Source organism: Rhipicephalus sanguineus, chromosome 2 (assembly GCF_013339695.2).
Source record: "Rhipicephalus sanguineus isolate Rsan-2018 chromosome 2, BIME_Rsan_1.4, whole genome shotgun sequence".
Taxonomy (NCBI): Eukaryota; Metazoa; Arthropoda; class Arachnida; order Ixodida; family Ixodidae; genus Rhipicephalus; species Rhipicephalus sanguineus.
Window position 1 is genome coordinate 15,682,176 of NC_051177.1, and position 24,262 is coordinate 15,706,437.

General features: G+C 46.5%; 1 protein-coding gene across 3 annotated transcripts in view; it reads left to right on the top strand.

The window, feature by feature from the left end:
- Nucleotides 1-24,262, top strand: part of LOC119382451 (nuclear pore complex protein Nup98-Nup96) — a 217,101-nt gene that overhangs the window by 85,943 nt on the left and 106,896 nt on the right. For all 3 annotated transcript variants that reach the window (XM_037650156.2, XM_037650158.2, XM_037650157.2), the window contains 2 exons: nt 12,300-12,377; nt 19,382-19,701. In XM_037650156.2, coding sequence (XP_037506084.1) covers nt 12,300-12,377; nt 19,382-19,701 — 398 coding nt within the window. The remainder of the gene's footprint in view (nt 1-12,299; nt 12,378-19,381; nt 19,702-24,262) is intronic.

Sequence of the window (24,262 nt, forward strand, 5' to 3'; positions counted from 1 at the left end):
TCCATGCGGTGAAGCTGCCTTGCAGATGCTGGGAGATGAAAACTTTAAAATCAAACTTAAATATTTATACGTGTTTCCCGGATGCGGTGTGGGGAGAGCGTTAACACTACATGCCAAGGAAACCAAAAACGTCCGTTTTGCTGCACTTCAAAATCGTGTCAGTACTCCTTTAAGGCGGAATTGCATTTTCCCCCAAACTTCTTGCCCATCTTCTGCACTGATTGATTCAGACACGCTAGTGCATGTACTGTTGAACCCGGGTATATCGAACTCTCCGAAAAACGTTTATTAGTTCGATATATGGCATTATTCGAGATAGGCCCGCTATAGGATTTGATGACACAAAGGCACATACCAATAAGAAAAGTACTTTATTAATGTGGTGGCTTACTTGCATGCCCTACTTTGGAACAAAATAGTCCTGGATTTTCTTCTGTTTCAACGACTTCGCTGCCTGTGTCAGCACGCACGCCTCCACGTTGTCCAACGAGTCGGAGCAGTCTTTCATATTCACACAATAGCGCCGGACCAATGCAAGTGCACTAATCACTTCGGAGGATGTTAGGCAATGGGCCATCGTCAATTTCCTTATTGCGGTCGCTTTGGCTCGTGGTCGGCACGACGTCTGCAACGTAGTCCTCATCTTGTAGCTGGCCCATGATGGCGACATCATCGTACGCACTGACGAACTCGCCGAATGTCGATCCGTATGCGGCGTGACATCGGACTTCTCACCGCGCTCGACTCGATTTATGATTTCGAGTTTCGTGGCGAACGGCAAATTCTGCCTCTTTGCAAAAGCCATGACGACAGCGCGCCAAGAAAGTTCACAGAGCGCCAACAGGCAACACCGCCAGCAGGGTTCCGGAAAAAACGTCCCTGGAAAAAATGTCCCCGGAAGTTACGTCCCCTGAATAAACGTCCCCGGAAAAAATGTCCCTGGAAAAAATGTCCCCATTTGCGTTGTCGGAAAAAATGTCCCCAGACGGGACCATCGAACGTTGCGCCTTCCAGTCGCCAATTCTTCATTTCTCAAAGGAAAAAACAAAGGATATGCGCGAAGATTGCAGTTTACTGAAATAATACAGACGCCATAATGACCTATCAACTTCAGCCACCCGTCATTAAAGGGACACTAAAGGCAAATAACAATTTATGTCAGAGTGAAAGCTCAATGTATATGACAACTTCTAAAACGGCAATATTATCGACAGCAGTGCCCTACTTACCGAGAAATTAAGCTAAATGTATCACATGATGAGCGCCACGAGTGGGACATTTTCGAAGTGATCCCGATGACGTATGAGAGTCTGCCTACAATAAATCACTAGTAATCAGACTGGCAGCAATAAAAAAGGAACCTTCCATGCATCAAAAGACGTAATAAAATGCTGTTTGTTCGTTTCCGTTTGATTCATGGAAAAAAAGAACCTCTGTGGCGTTGCCATGGGGAACAATCATGCGGAGGCCAGGAACAGAAGGCTGGGAAGCATGGCCCAGTCTCGAGTCGGTGCACTTCCAAAGAAGAGGAGCAAATCAGCGGTCATGGCCATGCAGCAGCGCGTTCATAACCTATGTGAGGACTATACCGCTGGGAAGACGAAAGTTGAAGATTTCCTGACGGCTATCGGACGTACGATTCGGTTTTAATTTCACTTGTTTTCGAGCAAAATGTGGCCAAAATTTTGAGAAGTGTCGAATAAAGAATGCAGTGTTTTGTCAAGTGAGTTCGCACAAGATTGGTTTTTCGGTTAATTTTTCACTTGGGGGACTTTTTTTCCTAGAGAGCAATGCCAGAGGGGACGTTTCTTCCGGGGACGTTTATTCCGGGGACGTATATTCCGGGGACGTCTTTTCCTACACCCCCGCCAGCACGGACCACGCTGAATGAGGACTCGAGGAAAAAAAAGAGGCAGCAGCAGGCATGCAAGCATAAAGCAATTGCATAAAGAAAAAAAAAATGGCGCTCACTTGTACTGCTTGTGCCACCTCCACGCCTCGGAGAAAGCACGACGGCCTCTGATTGGCTGTAAGCACTGCGAGCAGGCCAGGATCATTTTGTGCAGGGGGGTGTTCCCCCGTGCATAGCTGGGTCTAAACCACTTTTTCTAGGGTGGCGCTGGCAGTTTTCCCCGCCACTGCGAGGGAAAGCCAACTTGCCGGGGCACTTTTGAGGCACATGGAGTTTGATATATCGGTTGTCATTGCTATTTTCGTTCGATGTAACAGTCACTTTTGCTATATATTCTCAATATAAATTTACCGTGCTTAGAAATTGTTCGATATACGGCATAATTTGGTATACAGTAAAACCTCGTTATAACGAAGTTGAAGGGGGAGTCGTAATTGCTTCGTTATAACCATTAGTTCGTTATAGCCAATATCCATTTCTACCGACAATTAGCACGCAAGAGAGGATGTACTCACTACCGAATCTCACAGCAGCCCGCCACACAAACGAAAAACGGCCGTCGCACGGAGAAAAACTAGTAAAATAAGAAAAAAAGAAAGAAGAGCAAAGAACTGCTAATTTATTCACGCCAAACTCGGCGCACCAGCTGGCGGCTCACTTAGCAGAAAAAAAGTCCTTAATAGACTTCTGCCGTGTCTTCCTCAGACGGATGATGCCTTTTTCGGCCGCTGCCGCTATGTCGAATCCGTCCTCGCCGTCATCGTGAGCACCGAACATCGGGTTCGCAAACTCCGGGCTGTCGTCGACACATTCGTCACTGTCGTCATTCACCACCCCTGTCACCGCGCGCACAATTTCAGCCTCTGTGAGCTCTTCGGTTGTCACCGCGTCAGCATCGGCACTGACGTACGTGCAGAAGGTGTCGCAGTCGGGCACAACTCCGGCGTCAACGAGAGCGTCCCACGACGCCAAGTCTTGGTCACCCGCGGCGCCCTCATTGGCGGCAGCACCGATATCTTCGCTGTCACCGTCGCTTTTGACGCCAAACGAGGCATGCCGGAAGCAGTTGGCGATCGTGCAACAGCACCGGTGACTGCTTCTTTGTTGCTCAACGCTACGCCAAAATCTTGGGCCACTTTTTTCTTCTTGACGCCGGACTCAACGGCTTTCAACATAGCCGCCTTCTGCTCGATTGTAATCGTTTTGCGCTTTCGTTTGCCGTTGCCGTCGTCCATCTCCTGTCTAGCGGCGGGAACCGAGAAAGACGCTGTTCTCATGCACACGCAGCGAACGACAAGCAACTACAAGCAGCTACAAGGCCCGCGGTGCCGCGGTCGCCGCGTCAGCCGCGTCGTCGTCCACGTGGTCCACGCGCGCAGCAGGAGAGCGGGCGGGTCCACGAGTTCCGCGGTAGAGGGGAGGCCGGGTGACGTGCGCGGGTGAGTCCACGAGTTTCGGTGGAAAGGGGAGGCAGGCAGACCGTGTTGGGCAGACGCGCACCCTTGCGCATGTTGGCAGGCGGCTCCTCGGGAGCGCGTGGCGCGAGTTTTGAATTACCGCATGCGACGTAAAGCGTCGCGCGCTATAAGACATTGACTTGCCGGGTACCAAAATGATCAGTAAATGCTCGGTTCGTTATATCCATTGGTTCGTTATATCCATTGCTCAATAAATGATCAGTAAATGCTCGGTTCGTTATATCCATTGGTTCGTTATATCCATTAGGTTCGTTATATCCATTGCGAGGAAATTGTACCTTCGTTAAAACGAGGTTTTAAATACATGGGCGTCTATGGGAATTTCAAGGGGAACTACGATTGCTTCGTTATATCCATTAGTTCGTTATATCCCGCTTCGTTATAACGAGCTTCTACTGTAAACGGATTCGATATAGTCGGGCTCGACTGTACCAGTGAACCTTTGGCAAGCATTTCACGAGGATATTACAGCCTTCAGCATGTAATATCAGCCCAGTACACTTATCAGGTATTTTGGTGTGCGCCCAGGCTTTTGTGAATACAGTATAACCTCGTTACAACGGATCTGCTTACAACAGACATTCGGATACGATAGACCAATTTGCGGCATTATGCCAACCTCCCTATCCGTTCCATTGATTGAGCTTCGTTTACAACAGATTCTGGTACAATGGACATTTGGATATAATTGACTAAAATGTGAGGCCTGCAAGTTGGCCGCCCCTTTACAGCGGGCTTTTCTGCCACGGACATTCCAAATAACTTCCGACTTCAAACAACACCTGGCTTACTTTCGGGACGGAAACGTTGAATATCGACACACCGATTTAAGAATAAAGGCTACCGATATTCGTCCGGTCTGTCAGTGATCAGTTATGCCCAGTCGCGCCTACAAAAATTCGGCGCGCAGCGTGCTTGGTTTTGCGTTTTGGGGCGCCGATGCGTGAAATAGGTAGCCGCTGCCGTCGTTGCTTCGAACGGTCGCTGCATGGTGAGTTTAGCCAGGGGGGTGGTAAGCTGCCGAAGCGTAAAATGCCCATCCGCAGTTCCGAGGAGCCAGTGGTTGATGATACAGTAGAACCCCGCTGATACGTTTTTGAAGGGACCGTAGGAAATAAACGTAAGAGACGGGAAACGTAAGAGCCGAAAAACAGGAAAAACGGCAAAATATTTAGTGGTACAGAATTTTATTTCAATTCTTACGAGCAGCACGAAAATTGGCGCGCTCAGCCGCGATCTAGTCGATGGATAGAAACGCGGAGCTTAGGACGGCCTTATCCACAGAAATGTAATCAACGTATGTGATTTTTTTAACACCAACAGCTGTAGGCATGAAAGAACTAAGCACACGCAATCACGACCGGCGCGGCGAGTCCAACCGCGAACCGCACGCACGACCATGCGAGCTCCAACCAGCTCGAACTCCTCCCGTTCTCCGACAAATAACGATGATGATGAGTCTACGCCAACGCGATGGCAGAAGTGAATGCCAATCTCGAAGGCCTTGCTTTCGCAAGCAATTACGTCATACACGCCATGTTTGTGCAATGCAAATCTCAGAGGCTATGCTTTTGTCAATAGTAAATGCCAATCTCGAAGGCCTTGCTTTCGCGAGCAGTTACGTCATAGATGCCATTTTTGCAATTTGAATCTCGAAGGCCATGCTTTTGTTTGCATCAATTGAAAGATTCTGTTGCTTGCGCCTCTCATGCGGCTAATATTACGGTCAAACGAGGCCAAGCTGCGTGAAAATGCACCATGGCCGCTCTCTTTGGTAGTCACTCGGTCGGCTGCGGGCGCACTTCGCGACGTATCATACGGGAACGGTCCAACAGTTACGACGTAACAGCGGGGTTCCCAATACATTGTATCCTATGGGAGCTATGCCGGGACCGGCGGAAAACGACGTAACAGCCGGGAAAACGCAGCAGTGAGGAACGTAACAGCGGGGTTCTACTGTATTCGTTGCTTGCGACGGAGCACATTGCGGCTTCTTCGCTTTCGCATGTCCCTTAGCACGATGTTCTTGTTCGCAAAGTTCTGATTTGTCTCGTACGTGGGTGCCGTGAGCGTAGTTAGGCCTAGCCACGACGTCGAGCAAAAGTTCAGTTGTGATGTGCGTGGCCGCGGTGCCCGATGTTTCAAAGTACTTCATGCTCGATCGCGAGTACAAAGCGTTGTCCCTGGATGGTCTTCGTCACGAGGTCTGAAGTGCTGATGAGCAGAACCTCTAACCACAGGTCCAACGAGTCGGTCCAAGACGCGTATCTGCGATGCTCGTGATGAGTGCGGCGCGATATTGTATTCTGATGATTGAGCTTCCACTTGAAGCTGCCAAAGTAAAGCGTAAATATATTCTAAATGATCGTCAACCTGTGAACACCGAATGAGTGCGAACGCTTCAGTAAGTAGTGCGATTTTCGACAGCTGTGACCTCGCGATGCGCAAGCAGCAGATGACACTCTCCCGGAGCGAGCATCTGTACGTGCTGTAGCAACATGGCAGAAACAGCCAGTCGGAGGCCTCGAAACGAACGTCAAACATTTGCTTTTTGTATGCTTGTTTCTGAATGGAGGATCTAGCTGAAGCGGGGAATTTGAATACGGAGAAATGCTCTTTTCGACGAGCCCAGAATGGCAGCACCCGGTTGCGCCGTTGCGGAGCTGTAACTAAAAAAAAATGTGCTATTCTTTTTTTTTGCGATTTCCGCATTAATTTTTGCCATCTCGGCAGGCGCAACAAACTTTTTACAGCACTTCGATGCAGTTTTCACTGAAAATGTTTTGGAATCAAATAGAAAGAGGGCTACAGAAACTGAAAATGTGACTTTCAGAAAATCGAATTTCTTAAAATTTTCCGCGGCAAGAAAGCTGCGTCCCCGTCTCCCATTAAGAATAAATCCGTTCTTTGACCGCGTTTGTGACTCATAATTCTCTCTGGTTATAACAGACCCATTCAGCATTTACATAAAAGTCTGTTGTAATAGTACTTAAATTTTACATACTCCCTTTACAATAGACCAAAATCCTCTTCATTATGAAGGTCTGTTGTAATGAGGTTATACTGTACATTCGGTACCTGCCACGAACCCCACATAACTGCGTGCCAACTGCCAATTGCAAGTTTGTGTCTCATGATGAGCGCCGCCGCTAACAGCAAAGCACGGAATAAATTACGGCTCTCTCGCATGCAGCATTTGGAAACGCTGACGCAGAGCACAAAGGCTGTGGTGGAAGAGTAGACGAGTCGTCTGGCTTTCCCCAGTGCGTGTGCTCACGTAAACGATGCGCTACTATACGAAAATCTCGGCTGATATGCAGCATTTCATGCCACGTGAAGTCGATTGTTCCTGGTTGTGTGCAGCACATCGCCAACTAAGCTGGCGCAGTCACTGCTAGGGCGCTTACTGTACCGTGCGCACGCATTTGTCATGAAAGTGTTCATGATGCCCACTCCGTTCCTGACCGCATATGGGCGAGGCGATGGCGAGCTGCTTTCGTTCGTGCGCTTGCTGTACGGCACGCACGCATTTGTCATGAAAGTGTTCGTGATGCCCACTCCGTTCCTGACTGCATACGGGCGCAGCGATGGCAAGCTGCTTTCGTTCATGAAAGCGATGCGTCTATGTGGCACACTTACATGTCTCGCCCAAAGAGGCAGCATGAACAGCGGCGCGGTGCATTTCGGTTGGCGCCTATTAAAAGCCTACAGTATGCTTACAGCTACGCTAGGCCACATGCAATACCGTGCAGTTAGCTGAAGATGCTTATCATAAAGGGTTGTAAGTGATTATGTCGTACTGGCGTGTTTGCCGCCATCACGCCTCCGTGCATTTCCGGTGCTTATCCGTAAAACATAGCTGCACTGCGCCGTGATAGTAGCCCCTTTGGATTTTTGGTCTGCTTCACCCCATAACACTGAAGCATTGCGGCAAAGCTGACTTTCAGACACTGCTACAGCGGGAAACCGATTGACTCGCGAAAGCACTGGTTCGAACCTACGAGATGATAGTCATGGCAGAAGTGGGGGCTTGATGCTGTTTCGAACCTGAAATTTGGGCAGAAAGTCCAAAAAATAGGACGGCAAAGAGTTTCACTGTCCGAAATTTCAGACGTTCTTATATACGCCTAGTGCGCGCCGACGGAAGCGCCATAGGCGGCGAACTCAATCATTGCTCTCGGGAAAGCAAGCAGACGGCCGCCGTGGTTTCCTACGTCGTTGTACGTGTGTTTTCGCGTTGTTCACGTTTCCGTAGTGAAATAAGCAACGTTCGTCGTATGTGTGGTGGCTGAAACTTCAAGGGATGTCGAATAACAATTGCTGGGGAGTGGAGTGCTCAAACACCTACAAAAACGCGCCCGGAACACGGTTTTACTCACTTACCGCAAGGCCTCCTGAACAAGAGCGACGGAAGCAATGGATCGCCGCTGTTCATTGGCAAAGACGAGCCGCTTCGTCATTGTGCGGGTTAACACGTCGCTTCTTGTTCTAATGCTTTCGTTCTGTCATATCGGTGCTCGCTGGATGCACTCGATCATGTTGACACTGGTAGACGACCAAAGTTATCAGCCTGAGCATGCGTTGGTTCGGTTCGACCGCCGTGCAGGGCACTTCGCTCAAACGTTCTATATTTCAGAAGTGTTGTAGTTCGGGCGAGTTGGTCATCCATGAACTCAGCTTGTACTAGCGCGGTACATGTACCGCGCTATTACAAGCTAAGTTCTATATTATTTACAGAAACAGAAATGCAGCAATGGTTGACTTCAGAAAGAACAAGAAGTGATTGAGACGTCACCTTTGTAAACAAAACAAAGCGGATGTTCACCACGAGCTGTACCTCGTAGCTGGGTCTTTTTACGCTGGTCTGCGCGACGCACCTTTGATATTCACCGGCATGACGATTCACTCCACGCGGACGTTCGTTCTCCTCCGCAGTCGGTCATCACATGTCTTTTTGGCGACCCTCTTCAAAACTTGTCACTGTCATCTCTTGATACTTAACTCACAGCACTAGATCATCAAACAACACGTCTTCTGCGGTCGAGCGAACGATGCTATCACTAGAAAGACATAACTTCATCGCCGACTAACTCTGCACTGACTCTGACCCCGCGCGCTTGCTGCGCTTGCATCAATTACCTATATCGGCTCGCGCCTGGGTTCGGGAAGGTGCGTATGATTCGTCTGTGCGTGGCACAGCGAAAGCTAGGGAAAGGGCGAGATCGTTTCCAAATGCTCCATGCGAGAGAGGCTGGTATCAGTGGCGCTCATCACGAGACGCAAATGTGCAAGTGGTGGTTGGCACGTAGTTATTAAGCGGGGTTCGCAGCAGGTATCGAATGTATTTGCGAGAGCCTGGGCGCGCGCCAAAATGCCTGATAAGTTTACTGGGAGGCATTGAAGCTATTTCGGACATGGCTGTGGCGATTTGACCACTTAAGCGGAATAAAAAAAGCATGAATTCGTTTTTTCGGATGATTTCGTGGTCCCTAGGAAGTCCAAAAAATTGGATGTTGACTGTAAGACTGCATGGCCACATTGTATGTTTATTTCAGGGCACTCAAGGAGTAGCATATCTATGCCCATTGTTTGACAGATTGTGTTACTAGAGAACAACGTAATCTTTGCTTGTTCTGCTTCAGCCGTAAACTATTATGCAAACATTTCCTCAAGCTTTTACAAAATGGAAGGACTTGCTGCTTTAACAGGAGATATGGAAAAATTTTAAACATTGATTGCCAGTTGAATGGCTGGCATTCATGGTTTTTGTCTTCTTTACAGGTTCCATTATATACTTACCGTATTTACTCGAATGTAACGCGACCACGATTGTAATGCGAGGGGTGGCTTTTCAGTGCCGAAAAAAAAAAAGAACACGAAAGTAACGCAAGTAAAGCGGGGGGAAAACGGTACCTTTACTTGCTGCACATGGTAGTGGCAAAGACATCCCAGTTTCTAAATACAGTCGACGTCCGATTTCCCGGACGCCCGAAATTCCGGACATGCCTGATTTCCCGGACTCATCTGTGGCACCGTCAAGTTCCCCGTAGAGTCAATGTATTAAAAAGTCCGAAATTCCGGACGCTTATAGCCTTCGCCATCCGATTTCCCGGACTTTTTACTGTTAACCGCTGACCCAAAGTCACCACCGACGCCGCCATTTTGGCTGTTTTCATTTTCATATCCTTGAACCCACCATACTCGCATCAGCAGCAACGCCGTAACCTCGAAACCGCACGTGTCAATCCGTTGCCAGCCGCAGCTTAGCCAAGCTACAGTGTACTAGTAGCCAAGCCAAACCTCACTGTGTTCGTTCACGTGTTGTTTTGTCAGCTGTGCTAGCTCTGCGGTCGTGTCTGCGGTTGATCGTTTGCTGCTGTGCGCTACCTTCAGTGATCCCGTTTCCCGACCTTCAGCATCCACCGAGTTCCTAGCTGTTTCGTGCTGCGCTTTTCGTCGAGCGGATTCGCCGTTTACAGCAATGGCACCGACTGCTCCTTCGTCTTCGTCCGCGCCTTCGAAGCGCACAAAGCCACCTCGTAGGCTCATGATGACAAACTGCCATCCGCGGACGTTGCCTTCGACGATCTGCGCGCTGGCGGCGTGTTGATTTCAGCCGAGATAACCCTTGAGGGCTTCGCCAACGCTGACAAAGACGTCGAGCTATGTGCGGAGTTGACCGATGACGAAATCATTCATCAAGTTACGGAGGATTCCGATGACTCTGACACCGAGAACGAAGAGCCAGCTCCTACACAGCCAACGAACACGGAGTTGACGCGAGCACTGATGACACTGTCATTGGTGTACAGCGGCAACATGACGTTGACTGAAATTGAGGCAGACATAATCGCGGGCAAGCGGACCGTGCAAAAGAAAATAAGGGACTTCTTTGCGCCCAAGTGCTGACCTATGAGGTAGTGCCGGCCACGTCGTATTTTTTTTTTATAAACGGCTCTTTTCAGAGCCACCTAAACAATGCATTGGCTGAATTGCTATAGGAATCTTGTACTCCGGCTGTGACCCTCTTCGTCAGTGAAAAATACCTGCCAAAAATGTGCGTTTTCACGTGCATTCGTTTTTCCGGACTGCCCAATTTTCCGGACGTTTTCGCGGTCCCTTGAGAGTCCGGGAAATCAGACGTCGACTGTATAAAGTGAGTTTTGTTCATTCGTCGCTTTCATCGCCATCATCACCGGTGGTCGAGCCCTCTTTGTCACTTTCTTCCTCCCAGATGAGGTCATCCTCTGTGCCATCCATATAGTTCGATATACAGCACTTTTTAAATGCGCGAACTATCATGTCGTGCGGCAGGCCGTACCAAGCGGCGGATACCCCCTCTGCAATCTTCGCAGCTCTAGGCCGCTTTATCCTACCCGTAGGTGTCAAAGCCCGATCTTCTCGCATCCATTCTCCGTACAGCTGCCGCATTCTATCCTTAAATGGTTTGTTCAGGCAGACGTCTAATGGCTGCAGCACGGACGTCATACCTCCGGGAATAACAGCGAGCTGCGTCTGAGTTTCCCGCATCAGCTTCTTCACTTCGGGCATCAGGTGACCGCGAAATGAGTCGAGAACTAGTATGGAGGCGGGATGGAGGAGCGCACCTGGCCGTCAGCACCACACAGTCTTGACCCAGTCAAGCATAAGCGGAGTGTCCATCCAACCTTTTTCTTGGCAGGGGACAATCACATCCCTGAGGAACAGCTCCTTCGGGATGGTTTTGCGCCGGAAAATGATGTATAGCGGCAACTTGCGCCCATCCGCCAAGCAGGCTAGCATCACGGTTAGCCGCGTCTTCTCGTTGCCTGTTGTCCTTATGCGAACTTGGGGCCACCTGTTTCGCTGACAGTCCTTGACATAGGCATGTCCAAGAAAATGGGAGTCTGGTCCGCTTTGCCAATGTGCCCCAACGGCATTTGCGATGAGCGGCGCAGGTCGAGCACATAGCACTGAAACTCCACTAGCTTCGCTTCGCAATCTGCTGGTAGCTTCTGCCTTATCGACGTTGTTCGCCGGAGGGAAAATCCATTTCTTCGCATGAACTTTTGTGCCCATCCACGTGGAGCCTTAAAGTTCTCCCTCGGGATCCCCATCTCTCGAGCTACGTCTCGGGCTTTCCACTGAATCAGCTCAACGTTGACCCCAATAGACGATTTCGCTGCTCAATCACAAACTCCGCCACTTTTTTTTCGAGTTCTGTGTGACGGCCACAACGAGGTCCACGGAAGCCTTTTCGGCCGGGCTCACTCTTGAAGAGCACTTCATGCTGGAGCCTCCACCCACGGATAGTAGATTCCACCACATCTAGCCGTCGAGCCGCGGCTGAGTTCCCGATTTCCTCAGCCATCAGTATTGCACTTCTCTTAAAGCAGGCATCGTACTGAACTCGTCGCGCTGCCATTTGCTCGAGCCGAAGTCACGGAAGCACAAAGGAAATGAACCGCCCACAAAACACGTCGCGAACAATAGGATTGGATTGGATTGGATTCGATGTTGCCAGCGTGCATATGTTGCCAGCACAAGGTTGAAAGATCGCTAGGTTTGTCGTGGCCATTTTAAGGAACCAGTGGGGCGGCTCCGCCAATTTGGGGGTCCGCGTTCGATTATAACGCGGACCCCCAAGTTACTTCAGAGAGATTTTGAAAAAAAAACTCGCGTTACATTCGAGTAAATACGGTAATTTTTGAACCAGATAAACAGTTGCTGTTTTTTTTTCTGTCTTTTATACACTTCTTTTCTTTTCTTTATTATCTGTTACTCTGCATTCACTTTGCTGGAGTGAGCAGTATTGTCAAATAAATAAATATAAGCAGCACTAAGATGTCATTCCTATATGGAATAAATAGTTTGTTATGGTTATCAGTATTACTGTGTGATTGATAATACTTCTTTCTCAATATTTGCAGTGGTCTTGTTGACAGTGAGTCCCCCTGCAATGAGCCTAGCTTCACAGCACCAACTGCGCAGGTTGAAAAAACCGTAAGGTGTGTACTCTCTCTGGCCATGCACTGACTGGAGCTCATCTCTTTCTCTCTCTTTTTTTATTTTGGTTGAGCTGTTCTTGTTACGTAGTGGGGATCCCTATTGGAAAATGCTTGGCACAAGTAGCTTTACTTGAAAACCCTGTTCTCCCTGCGTTGTTGCCTTTAAGACAGTGTCGACAGCGGCGACACTGTGAGCGAAAGTTCATGGACAAGCAAGCCTCATTCACAATACAGAGCAGCTGTACGTTGCATGTGTTGCAAGAATTGTTCCATGACTGGATAGGAAGGCCGCGCTTTCGTGTGGGCTGATGGTGGCAAAGCTACTACTATAGAGCAAAGTCAAGCAATGAAATACTAGCAATATGATGTCACCAGCACCACTGTTTAACCAGTTTTTGTGACGTTAGGGCAGTGAAGCTGCTGTAAATTTTTTTTTAACATGACAATGATTTAACATCAACGCATAGGAAAATCTATGGCGACATGGAAACAAAAATAGCTGGAACACTTCATACATCGTGCAGTGTGAAACACTCCAAGAAGTGGGCTTTCCCTCACAAGAAGTTGATTTTGTCTCGCAAGACGGGGCTTTTCCGCATGCATTTGGGAGATCAAGCTGTGTGATCAAGAAGGTGCCATCACTGCCATGCGGAGCTTGCAGAAACTACCACTTGCCACCATATGCTTTCTCTTGCGACTACTCCTCGTTGCGACCATTAGCCCAGTTGCTTTTCACTTCTCCCATAATTCTCTACTCCCTTGGCTGCCTTAAAACGGAGCAATCTGCTACTTTCTGCAAACCTGGTGATGAAAAGAAAGCCGCCACTGCATACAGCACACTGAGTACAATATTGAAGAACAAGTCCGACCTTAGGGCAACAAGATGCTTCCAGCGCCCACCAAGCATGCAAAGCTGCATACAGTAAAAGCTCGTTAATTCGACTCTCGTTAATTAAGAAAATCGGTTAATTCGGACACGTCATCTGGTCCCTGTAAATATACGCATCACTCTATGAGACTGGGCGCTCGTTATTTCGGACAGATTTGACCGCAAATCGTATAATTCGGCGACTTTCGGGCTGTTGGCGAGGCTCAAAAACGAAAAAAGAACAATTCGGAACAAAAGTGAAACTCAAACGCAGCATCACCATGGACATCAATTATCGACTTGGCTTGGCTTGAGACTGGCTGAACGCCTTTTTTTCGTGTGTGGGTTTTGTTGCTTTGTTCCCGTTGGTGGGGTGCATCGTTGATCGCCGATTTATCGAGGAACGTTTCAGTACGGCTCCTTTAGCTTGATCGTTGCTGGTGCTTTTGTGCTGACTTCTCGTGTGACTGCACTCTCCGCCGATGGCAACGCCGGCGAAGCAGCCCAAGTACGAAGCCAAGGACTTCACCACCAAAGTAGAAATCTTGCGTGCTCTGAAAATTGGGGACCGCTTAAGCTTTGCCTCTAAGAGTTGAACGCGATAGCGATAACCTGCCCCTAGTGCGCACTTTGAACACTACGAGTATTTAACAGAATGCGCGCACTAAGGTGTGTGCCGTACGTAATAGGTAGCATGCTTTAAACCAGAAACTTTTTCGGAGTTGCGATGCACCCAACACGTGGCCTTAAGGGAATGCGCGCAGTAATGTGTGTGCCTTTTGTAATGTGTGGCTGTCTTAAACTACCAAGTCAGGATATTGACATGGTGTGACGCCCGATGGCAATGTACGGTTGTACCACAAATATTACTGCGATATTAAATCTCATACTGTGACACCTGTATACAGGACGCATATTTTTGGGAAGCATGAAAGTTACTTTCAGTGCAGCTCCAAGCAGAGGCGTGGCTGTGTGGTAGAACACCTGCTTGCCACGCAGACGGCCTGGGTTCGATTCTCACTCGGACCCAACATTTTTATTATTTACTTTATTTGCAGCTTTTTCGGTTTTTCGGTCACGGTCAAGATGATGATTTTTCGCTCACAACCAACGGTGCCGACACCAACGCCAACGGCGGAATTTCTGCGATAAGAGCTCTTTAACACTATCGCGTTAATAATGGGCTCTCCTGACAAGAAGTGATGAAGAGTGTTGAAAGGGGATCCTTGTATCGGCGGCAAAAGAAGCAAGGAACGAGTAACCGTACTTTTAGCCGCCAACGTGACGGGAACAGAGCGCTTGCCGCTTCTCGTTATCGGAAAGGTTCGAAAGCCACGCTGCTTTAAGAGTATCAACAATCTTCCCGTGGATTACCGTGCCAACCGAAAAGCGTGGATCACGGGTGAAACTTTTGTGGACACTGCAGACATCATGCGAGCTGCTGAGCACCTTGAAAGGCTCAGAAAATTTGTGTCCGCGCAAATATCTGCTCGAAAACAGACAAGCATCCACGATTACTTTGTTAAAAGGTATGTTGAAAAAACTCGTGCATTTATTGTGTTTATTTCGACCATTCGATAATTCGGACATTTGGTTAATTCGGACATTTTTTCCGGTCCCAAGAAATCCGAATTAACGAGCTCTTACTGTATAAAGATGTGGAGGCACTATTTATATTGATACCATATTTTCTTGCATATAACCTGCCCCTGCTTATAACCCGCAGTCCCAACTGCAAACCATGGGGGGAAAAAACGCGTATTGCCGTGAAGCCAACTTTCGCAGTGAAATTCGCACTGAAAATGTAGTAAATGCTTTAAAAGTAGAGCTGTACGAATAGCAAAATTTTGGGTGCGAAGCGAATTCGAATATTAAAGTTTAAGTGCTAATCGAACATTTTTCAAATATTTCTGGAATATTTTTCCAATACTTTAAAGTGAAATTACAGAAAAAAAAATCTGTTTCACCGCAAGGGCGAAGCAATAAATGCGACAGCAACAAGATGTAATGTTATATGAAGTAACGCTGCCAGCTAACTCTTTTGGATCCGATCTCGCGTAACTTAAAACGCTGGTTTAAAGGGGTCATGGATCGCCCCTCGCGCTTGGTGTGAAAAACATCTTGAAATGAGTAGGACCCTCCCCAGGAATATAAAGCTGAAAGAATTTTTTGAAAAGCTAAAGTAGGACCGGAGACATAGCGATCGCTACATTTATCTGACGCATTCGCTCTCAACTCACTTCATTCCGGAGGAGAGGGCAGTACCGTTCGAGGTGCTCCAGTGCATTATGTCACCTTGCTTCAATGTTGTGTGGTTTCCTTTTCGCATAACTTGGCAGTGCTGATGGCTGCTGCTGGCAACTCATAGTTCCGGTCGGCTGCTTCTCGTAAATCCGGATATTAAAGTATGAGTGCGAAGTAAATATTTTTTGAATATTTTGAAGCAAAATTACCGAAAAAAAGTTGCAGAGGATCCCTAAGCATATTTGTATGAGATAGTAATATGAAAGCTTTTCTTCTCACTAGGTTCGTGAAGCGCTGGAGGGGTGGTGTTCCCTAGTTGTCATATCAAGAATGAGGCAATGCAGAGGGCGAATTGCATTCATTTACATGATTTGGTGCAACCAACGTGGTGTCGACACACTTTACATATGAAAGGAAAAGACTGTATTACCTCAACTTCTCCTCCTTCAACTGATGTGGCAGACAAGGGTGCGCTCCCTTAGACCCCGGAGTTCCTAATCTGCCCCATATAGATGTCAGTGTATAAGAACATCTAAAATTTTGGACACTGAGACTCTTTGGCGTCCAATTTTTTCTGACTTTCTGCCCAAACTAAAGATCTAAAACGGCATTACATTAAATCTCATTTAACAAAGTGACATCTGCCACGAAAATAACTTCGTTATATCCGAAAATTCGTTATAAACGTTTATGCTTACCACTGTATCTATTACAAGGCTATTCTTCATTTACTTAGTTATAACCGACAATTCGTTATATCCATGTTCGTTATATTGAGGTTTGAGTGTAATTGAAGCCCTTTCTGCCCAAACTACAGATCTAAAACGGCATTAATTGAAGCCCTCACCTCTGCCATGTCTATCATCACTTAAGCTTGAACCAGCACTTTCTAGAGTCCATTCGTTTACGGTAGGCATGTGCGAACCGTAAATTTTAGGTTCAAAGTGAATTCGAAGCGAATAGTGATTTCGTCGAATAATTTCAAATCGAATTCAAATAGCATATACCGCATATTATAAACAAAAATGAGCATATTTGTCATGACCCAACTAACCTGCACAATATGACCCAACTAAGCTGCTCAAGCGGTCACAATCGCTACAGCCATGTCTGAAATAGATGTAATGCCTCCCAGTGCACTTACCAGGCACTTTGGTGTGTGCCCAGGCTCTCATGAATATGTTCGGTACCTGCCGCGAACCCCGCCTAAAGGGACACTAAAGGCAAATATTAAGTTGATTACATAATATTTGCCTCACATTGATTAATCATTTTTTAAAGGGACTGACAACTGCCCAGAATATGAAATGAGTTGACTCCACCGATGTAAAGATTTTCCGTTGCACTGACTCAAACCAACCCTGTTTTTTTCGTGAGAGTTGGATTTATATTTTTGTTTCTTCATTGAAAGTCGCGAAAAATGACCTGTGGTGCCTCTGGCGGCAAAAACATGAATGATCCGATGAAGACGGCCACGTGACCGTTGATTGCTGTATGCGGTCGACGATGTTTTTGTTAGTATTGAAATATTGTTCGTTTCTTTGTATGTATTACTCCATAATAATGTACATATAGGCCTGCGTTAGTAGTATGCACTAAAGTGGCGCTGCGTTCGCGTGACGTAATGATCCCATGCTCGTCAACGCGTCTTGAGCTACTTTTCAGCGTGCTCATGCACCGTGCACGCAGTTTCCAGGTCGCTAAGATTTTGGAGCGACATAGTTTTGCTACCTACACTTCGTCTCAGAAATGACGCGCGCTACTACTTGGTGCGGCCGTGCATATGCACAGTTACGTTTTCGATTACTTGGCTTGGCTCGTGTATCGAGAGAGTAACGACGCCGGGACAAGCCATCTATGACACAGACGCAGGCAACCTTGGGCGCAGGCGCACACAACGCTGTACAAATACCGGGAAGGTGTATAAAGCCACACATCTCATTGTAACAGTTTGCTATTTCCAAAAATGGTTGGAAAGTTCAAAATAAAGGTGGTTAAGCATAGTTACAGTAACTCCTGCGAAAGCAGAACGACAGCTTTCACAAGGGCTAGCGGCATCGCTATCAATTCTCAGTGTTGCTGGAGCAAGCCTCCATGCGTGTTTGGAGCCTTTCAGATCATTTTTTCATCATGAACCTATACCAACACGCCCAACTGGCAGTCATCCGAAAAATACTGCTTATAAAATAACTACGTGCTTTTCGGATAAACCACTGCAGCTACAAACGCTACGAAGGGTGAGCTTCCTGTTGCGCCGTAAAAAACTGGGTCGAGAAAAATCAGTTGTCGGTCCCTTTAAGCTGTTATACCGGTTTATGTGCTATAAGTATAGTAAATTTTAAAACGTAGCGTATTTTACAGGTTATCACTTGCATTCTACCGAAAGTCAAATCCTGCTACTGTTCAAAGTTGCTTCCACCTTCTTTTTGAACCAATAAGAATGACATTTCCACATGCCTTGTTTCAATTAAAAAAAATATTGTGCAGGTTAGCTGGGTCATGACAAATATGCTAATTTTTCTTTATAATATGTGATATGTACTATTTGAATTCGATTCGAAATTATTCAACCAAATCACTATTTGCTTGGAATTCGCTTCGAACCTAAAATTTACTATTCGCACAAGCCATCATTTAGAAGCACTTTAATTTCATCCTAAGCGAATGAAACCATAATTATTTTCTAGGTGTTTCAATACTTCGAATAGTCAAATTTCGGTGCGAATCGAATCAAATAGCTAACACTTTTAGAAAAATATTCAAAAGTTAGAATATTTGCTCACTCCTGTTCAAAAGTTTTATATCAGATTATATGATACTATATCAAACTAATTTCCGCTCTTTTGCACGTTCAATATATGCGGGTTTTACTGTATTATTTCAGGCTCACAGCAGTAGTCGCAAACACCAATTCAGTGTTGGGCTAGTAGTGAGGTGCAGGTGGCTTCGCGGATTTAACTTCATAGACTACATCCTCGCATGGTGCTCCATATGCATTAACCCTTTGAGACGCTTTGTACACTATTGTGTATGCCACTTGTTTTTGCTAGTTGCGTCGACAAGTCGCTAAGAAAGAACAAGAAACATTGAGGTTTGGATATAATGGACCTTCTGCGTAATAAATGTGTCTTCATTTAGCTTCTTTTTCCAGTGTACTGCTGTATATGATCACTTTGCTGAAGGCACCTCCATGTTCGACGAGTCGTTCGACGTGCCTCTTTCCGCAAACGTCAAAAGTATAATTTTTCTTTGCTCAAAATGGACATAACCAAAAAGAAATTTACACTATACTTCTAGCCTGAGATCTGATTCTATTTACGCAAAAACAACGTGAGTGACTCCAGGATAAATAGATATTTATTTACAATTTAATTAAGCTTAATTAATCAGTTGACGTATTTGCAGACAGTTCTTCACAGGTCGCGTCTGAAAGGGTTAGCATGTCAAAACACACTTTGCAGATGCCCAAAGCATAAACATTATAAGGTGCAGGTGCTCTGGGCCTGCAAGTAGCATGGTGATACATCCTTCATGTCGCTGCTTTCTTTTAACTGCTTTTTTTGAACGCATTTAATTAGAAGCACGGGTATACATTCTTTATTCTTAGCCGCTCTTATTCTGCCGCCATCTTGAATTTTTGTCCCCAAATGAGAAGAGGCCCCTCCTCCAAATCTTGTCCAGTTATCTTTTGCCGTAGGGGAAGGGGCACTTGCTCAGGATTTTACGGTAGTTTGAGACTTCCTGTTCTACCTTTCTTGGTATTAATTTTTGTGTATCGATACATTCTTTTGCCAAAGCTCTCTGAAGTGCTGTGCAGTGCTGCTGCAATAAAATTCAGCAGTGCCTTAGCTTTCTGTAACTATTTTGTTTGTCATAAATGTTGTTTTTACAGCAACCTGCAAAGTTTGGATGATGCGGTATCGTCCCTTGAGGTTCGTGGCCGCAAGTTGCGCTTCATGTCCAGCTCGGACTCCCTGGACGACTCTTCTCAGGCTGATCCAGCACCCGACCCTGCAAAACCCCCCCATCCTGCAGGCATTGTGCTCACTCGGCCAGGGTACTTCACTGTTCCTTCTATGGACGAGCTAGCATCTATGGTGGGCCCTGATGGACACTGCATCGTGGATAATTTTTGTGTGGCACGTGAGGGCTATGGCAATGTCTACTTTCCAGGCCGCATGGATGTAGCACGGCTCAACCTTGATGACATTGGTGAGTCAGCTGAATGAGCTGCGTGCACAGTGCTTGTTTCTACGGAATCTTTGGAATTATGTTGTCTCCTCTTAGGATTAATTATATTTTTCTAATGATATTTTCTGTTTGCGCAGTATTGTTCAAGTCTGCATTGAGGTTCCAAGACCTAATGAATTAGGTCTGAAATTAGGTATTCGCTCGTGAGGGTCATTATTAATAATCACAGCATGTAAATTCAAATAGTTTCTGCTTCCAGCCAGCTAGAATGCTTCGTTTTCCTCCCAGAAAACACTTTAGTCCTTCCTATAGTAAGATGATTGCATGTACTCAAAGAAAAATAGCACAAGTGGTTTCAATTTCGAAATGACAGATGATTAGAGTGAGCCACATGTATATGGCTGAACTGTATATGTTCTGAAAGAACTGCGACACTAGATTTCGTTCTTTAGCTTGGTGGCTTGCATGAATTAGGTGGCCTTTTTAAAAATATTTGCAGCTTCCATAAACCCTGAAATACCATTGAAACCACTTATCTGATGCCAATAGAGATATAGCAGTGAGCCTTTATGCTAGGCACAGTGAAAATTCGAGCACTTGGAACATTTGAAGCAGGGGTGTGCGAATATCAAAATTTTCTAATCGAATATGAATACATAGCTTCGAATACGAATCGAATACCGAATAATCAAGAAAGATAACTTTTTTTCCACCAGTAATCTTTTATTTTGCTACGTACAGTCGATCCCGGATATATCGAACTCGGATATATCGAATTATTGGCTATATCGCACAGTTGAGAAATCCCTTTGAATTTCTCATGCAAAAGTATGGGGTTGGTGTGCACGTATATCGAACTCCCGCACAGTGAAACATCCGCCATATCGAACGCTGCCCCGCGCCAAAGCCCAGAAAGTGCATTTTTCTTAACAACTATTGATCATTTTTCGGCGGCGTTCTTATAAGTTCTAATCCCTCATCGCGCGCAGCTAGGTGACGAAATTGCGTTGCTCTAGTTCGTTGCACAGCGCTTGTCAGTTCACCAGTATATCTGACGCGCGGTCTGCAGGTTTCAACGCATGAGTTAGTGTTTTTCAAAGAGGCTGATTGCCGAGGGCACCAAAATGAGAAATCGAAGTGACTTGGCAGCCTTGTTGTAACGTTTCCATTCCCTTCCTTGTCTCTCCGCGCACGATGGCATGCGGGCCCGCAAAGCATGGCCTTCAAGATCCGCAGCCTTGTGACACATTTTTAGTGTTTTCGGTTTTAAAATGCTCATCTCAGAGGCTACGCTTTTTTCGCATTTCTCGCCAAAGTAGCGGCTGCCTTCTGCAAAGCCACAAGTGCCATCGGTATCGCCAACATGTCGACAGTGGAGAAATGTTTCTTCGTGCAGCGTTGTCTCTTGCAGAATGTGTACTTCGCGCTTTGTTCTTGATAAATCGTCATTCGGGAGTCGAACTAAGCATTGTCCCGCTCGTAGCGATAAAAATGATGACCGGGGCTTGGAACGACGTCAAGTAAAGCACCGTTGTGCACTGTTTCCTTACGGGCCTTGGTGCCAGGCGACGACTTCGGGCGTGTCATGACTGCCGACTACGGCGTACGGTGCGTCAGCGAATTTTGCGACTTAGCGTTTCCGGTCGCCGTATCGGACGGGAGCACAGCCAGTGACTTCATCGGTGCAGATAACAGACAGTTATAGTTTAGCGGGCTTAACGGAATAGCGGGCTTACCGGAATAGCGGGCTTACCGGAATAGCGGGACCGAAATGCGCATGCGCAGTACCGTACGTGACCCGTAGCGTTTACCGTACGCACGCTATTTTTCAGATTTAGCGTTAGCGTGTTTGCGTGGTTAACGTAGTGTACGTAAAACATGGCGGCGGTTTTCGACGCCCGCTTCGAACTGAATTTAGCGTTGATGTGGACGGATCCACTTCTTTCGTAGCAAACGACTGTGCGAAATGGCTTCGCTTGCCTTCAGGTAGCTTCGACGACACGGTATTACGGATAACTTAGCGTAGTTTTTGAGATTGCTTCCCATTTCGAAAGTCCCTAGGCCTATCTAGAAGATCGGTGTAAACAAGTCTGCAACAAGAAAATTTTCGCTTTTGGTGCTTAGCTCATATTTATTTTTTATTTTCGCTAAAAGAAGGAGTGATATTGCTGCGTGCGGGGATACAGGCAAGCATTCTCGCTTTTGTTCTTTTCACTTTTTTTAACGCATTCACCCTTCGCTAGGTGGCGCCACCATCCGTGCCCACTTTCGGTTATCTCGAAATCTCGACTGATAATGGAACCGAAACTTCGCCGCCGAACCGTTTCACAAAATACTAGCGGCAAAATGTCATACGTTTCACAAGGTTCGCGCGAGGCTGCCGCGTTTACGACGAAGTGGACACTGTTCCCGAAAGTAAAGTCGGAACCTAGCGGCAAACCAACTTTGTCGAGCAACCCTATGTGTTGTCATGTGACGCTGTGACGCTATAGACGTGCACATAAGCAGGCCCTGCAAAATAGCTCGGGTCGTACACATTTTGTTTACCGTCAGAGATGCGATTTGAGCATTTTATTTACGCAAGGCACGTCGCGCGGATTTTTTCGTCGGCCATGTGATGTGGTGAGGATAACGCCACCAAAGCAAAGCAAGTCACTGATGCTGCAAAGAAAGGTAGCCCTAATCAAAGAAACGGATTCGAGGCTCGAAGTTTCCGGACGTCAAAACGGCGCTGAATGTGTGGCATCGTGCGAGAGGAGAGGAGCCCTTCCAGTCACATCGACAGATAAGGCCGATTCTCTGGACTTAGCGGTGGGCTAAACTGACCTAGCCTGCAACATCGGCTGGTTTGACCATTTTATTAAGCCAAACAACATGGCGTCACGCACAGTGATCGCGGCAGCGTCGACGCAGCTACTCGAGGGGTGACGACATCCGCCGAAACAAGAAACATGCTTCGCTTGATGCGAAATAAATTTGAGTGCAGCGGCGCGGATGATCGGCACATGCGATGTGTTAAGCAACTCGAGAAAGCTTTGCTAGGTGCAAGTGTTACTGAGAAGCAGACCAGCCTTAGTCGGTATCTCTGCACTAAATAAAAAGGCAGTGCCGAAAAACACAGCTGGTTAATAGTGCTGGTATGTCATTATTTTTCTTCAAAACCTTTACAAAGAGCCAGTTTGGCGCTCCTGTTAAGAAACTGGTCAGTAGGGATAACGTTTCTAGATAGAACTGAACTTCTCAATGGAATTTGCCCAACTTTGCTTATCTCGAAAATCTGCTTATCTCGAAATTTTTTCTGGTTTTTACTACTTCGAGTTAACGAGGTATTACTGTACACAAAAAGTCATGCGATTCTGCGACACCAATTTGCTTATATTTAATTCATGAGTACGATAAACTGAGCACGAAAGCATTCGTAAAAATATATCTAATTTTGTCATAACAATGAAGCGGCTGTGATCTTTGATGTCGGCTGCTTGCTGTTCAAGCAGTGTGGCGACCACGGAGATTACGGCCGTAATAAAAGCCACCACCGTCGCGTGCCTCATTGTACTGTTTGAATTGCTTGTTCTTAAACGGAGCATTAAACCCACGGAACTGAGGCAATAAATAAAAAAGAGCACCACAACGGTTCATTGTAACGTTGTAGCGCCCACAATATCAGTTACAAAAGCGAAAGTACCACTTCGTTATCATCATCATCAGTTTCGAGTGGGACGTCGCTGCAGTCCAGCAGTAGTCGCAGCTTCCGGCTTCCGGTCGCTATTTACGTTTTGTATGTGTGTGTGTAGGCATGTGTGTAGGTAGTAACCGTGCGGCGCGTTCGTTGTTTATGTGTTCCCGCCAAGTCTCGTAATGCCGTAGAGGTATGGTAGCCACCATAGCAGAGGCAATGCCAACAATGTGCTTCAAGGCGCTTACAACGCTGCGTAAAGGTTACTCAAAGGCCGACGACGGCAACCCAGTGATGCTGCCAACCGAGGCGGAAGAACTTTTGACAGTGCGCCGGAGGATGTGGCTTCGAATCCAGTAGAATAAATAGTGGTTTTCTGCGCCTTAATAAAACTGCTGCTTACAGATACTCAGTGCCGTGCGTGACTACGTGTTCCGCAATGAATGTACTCTGCGTGGGTACATGTTGACAGTTAAAAATAGATGCGTCTTATACAAAGGTGCGTCTTATCTATCATTTTTTCCCGCGAAAGTCTTAAAGAGTAGGGGGTGTGTCTTATACAAAGGTGCAACTTATACACCGGAAAATACGGTACATTTCTAGGCAACATCGGGTACTAATGAACAAAGGATATTTAAAGTAGTAAAAAAAAAACTAAGTAAGGACATAGAATACTGGTAAACGTAAGACATACATATATACACTGTATACATGTGCATACATAAACGGAAAGGTAAGTAGACTAAAAAATGATGTTGGATCATCATATGTACATTTCAAACATGCTTGCTGTAAACAGATTTATATCGAAACACTTTTTCCGCTCAACTATTTAAAAAATATATTACATTGTACAATGAAAGAAGTGTGTAGTGGTAAGAACAGATACCACTGTTTAGTACAATT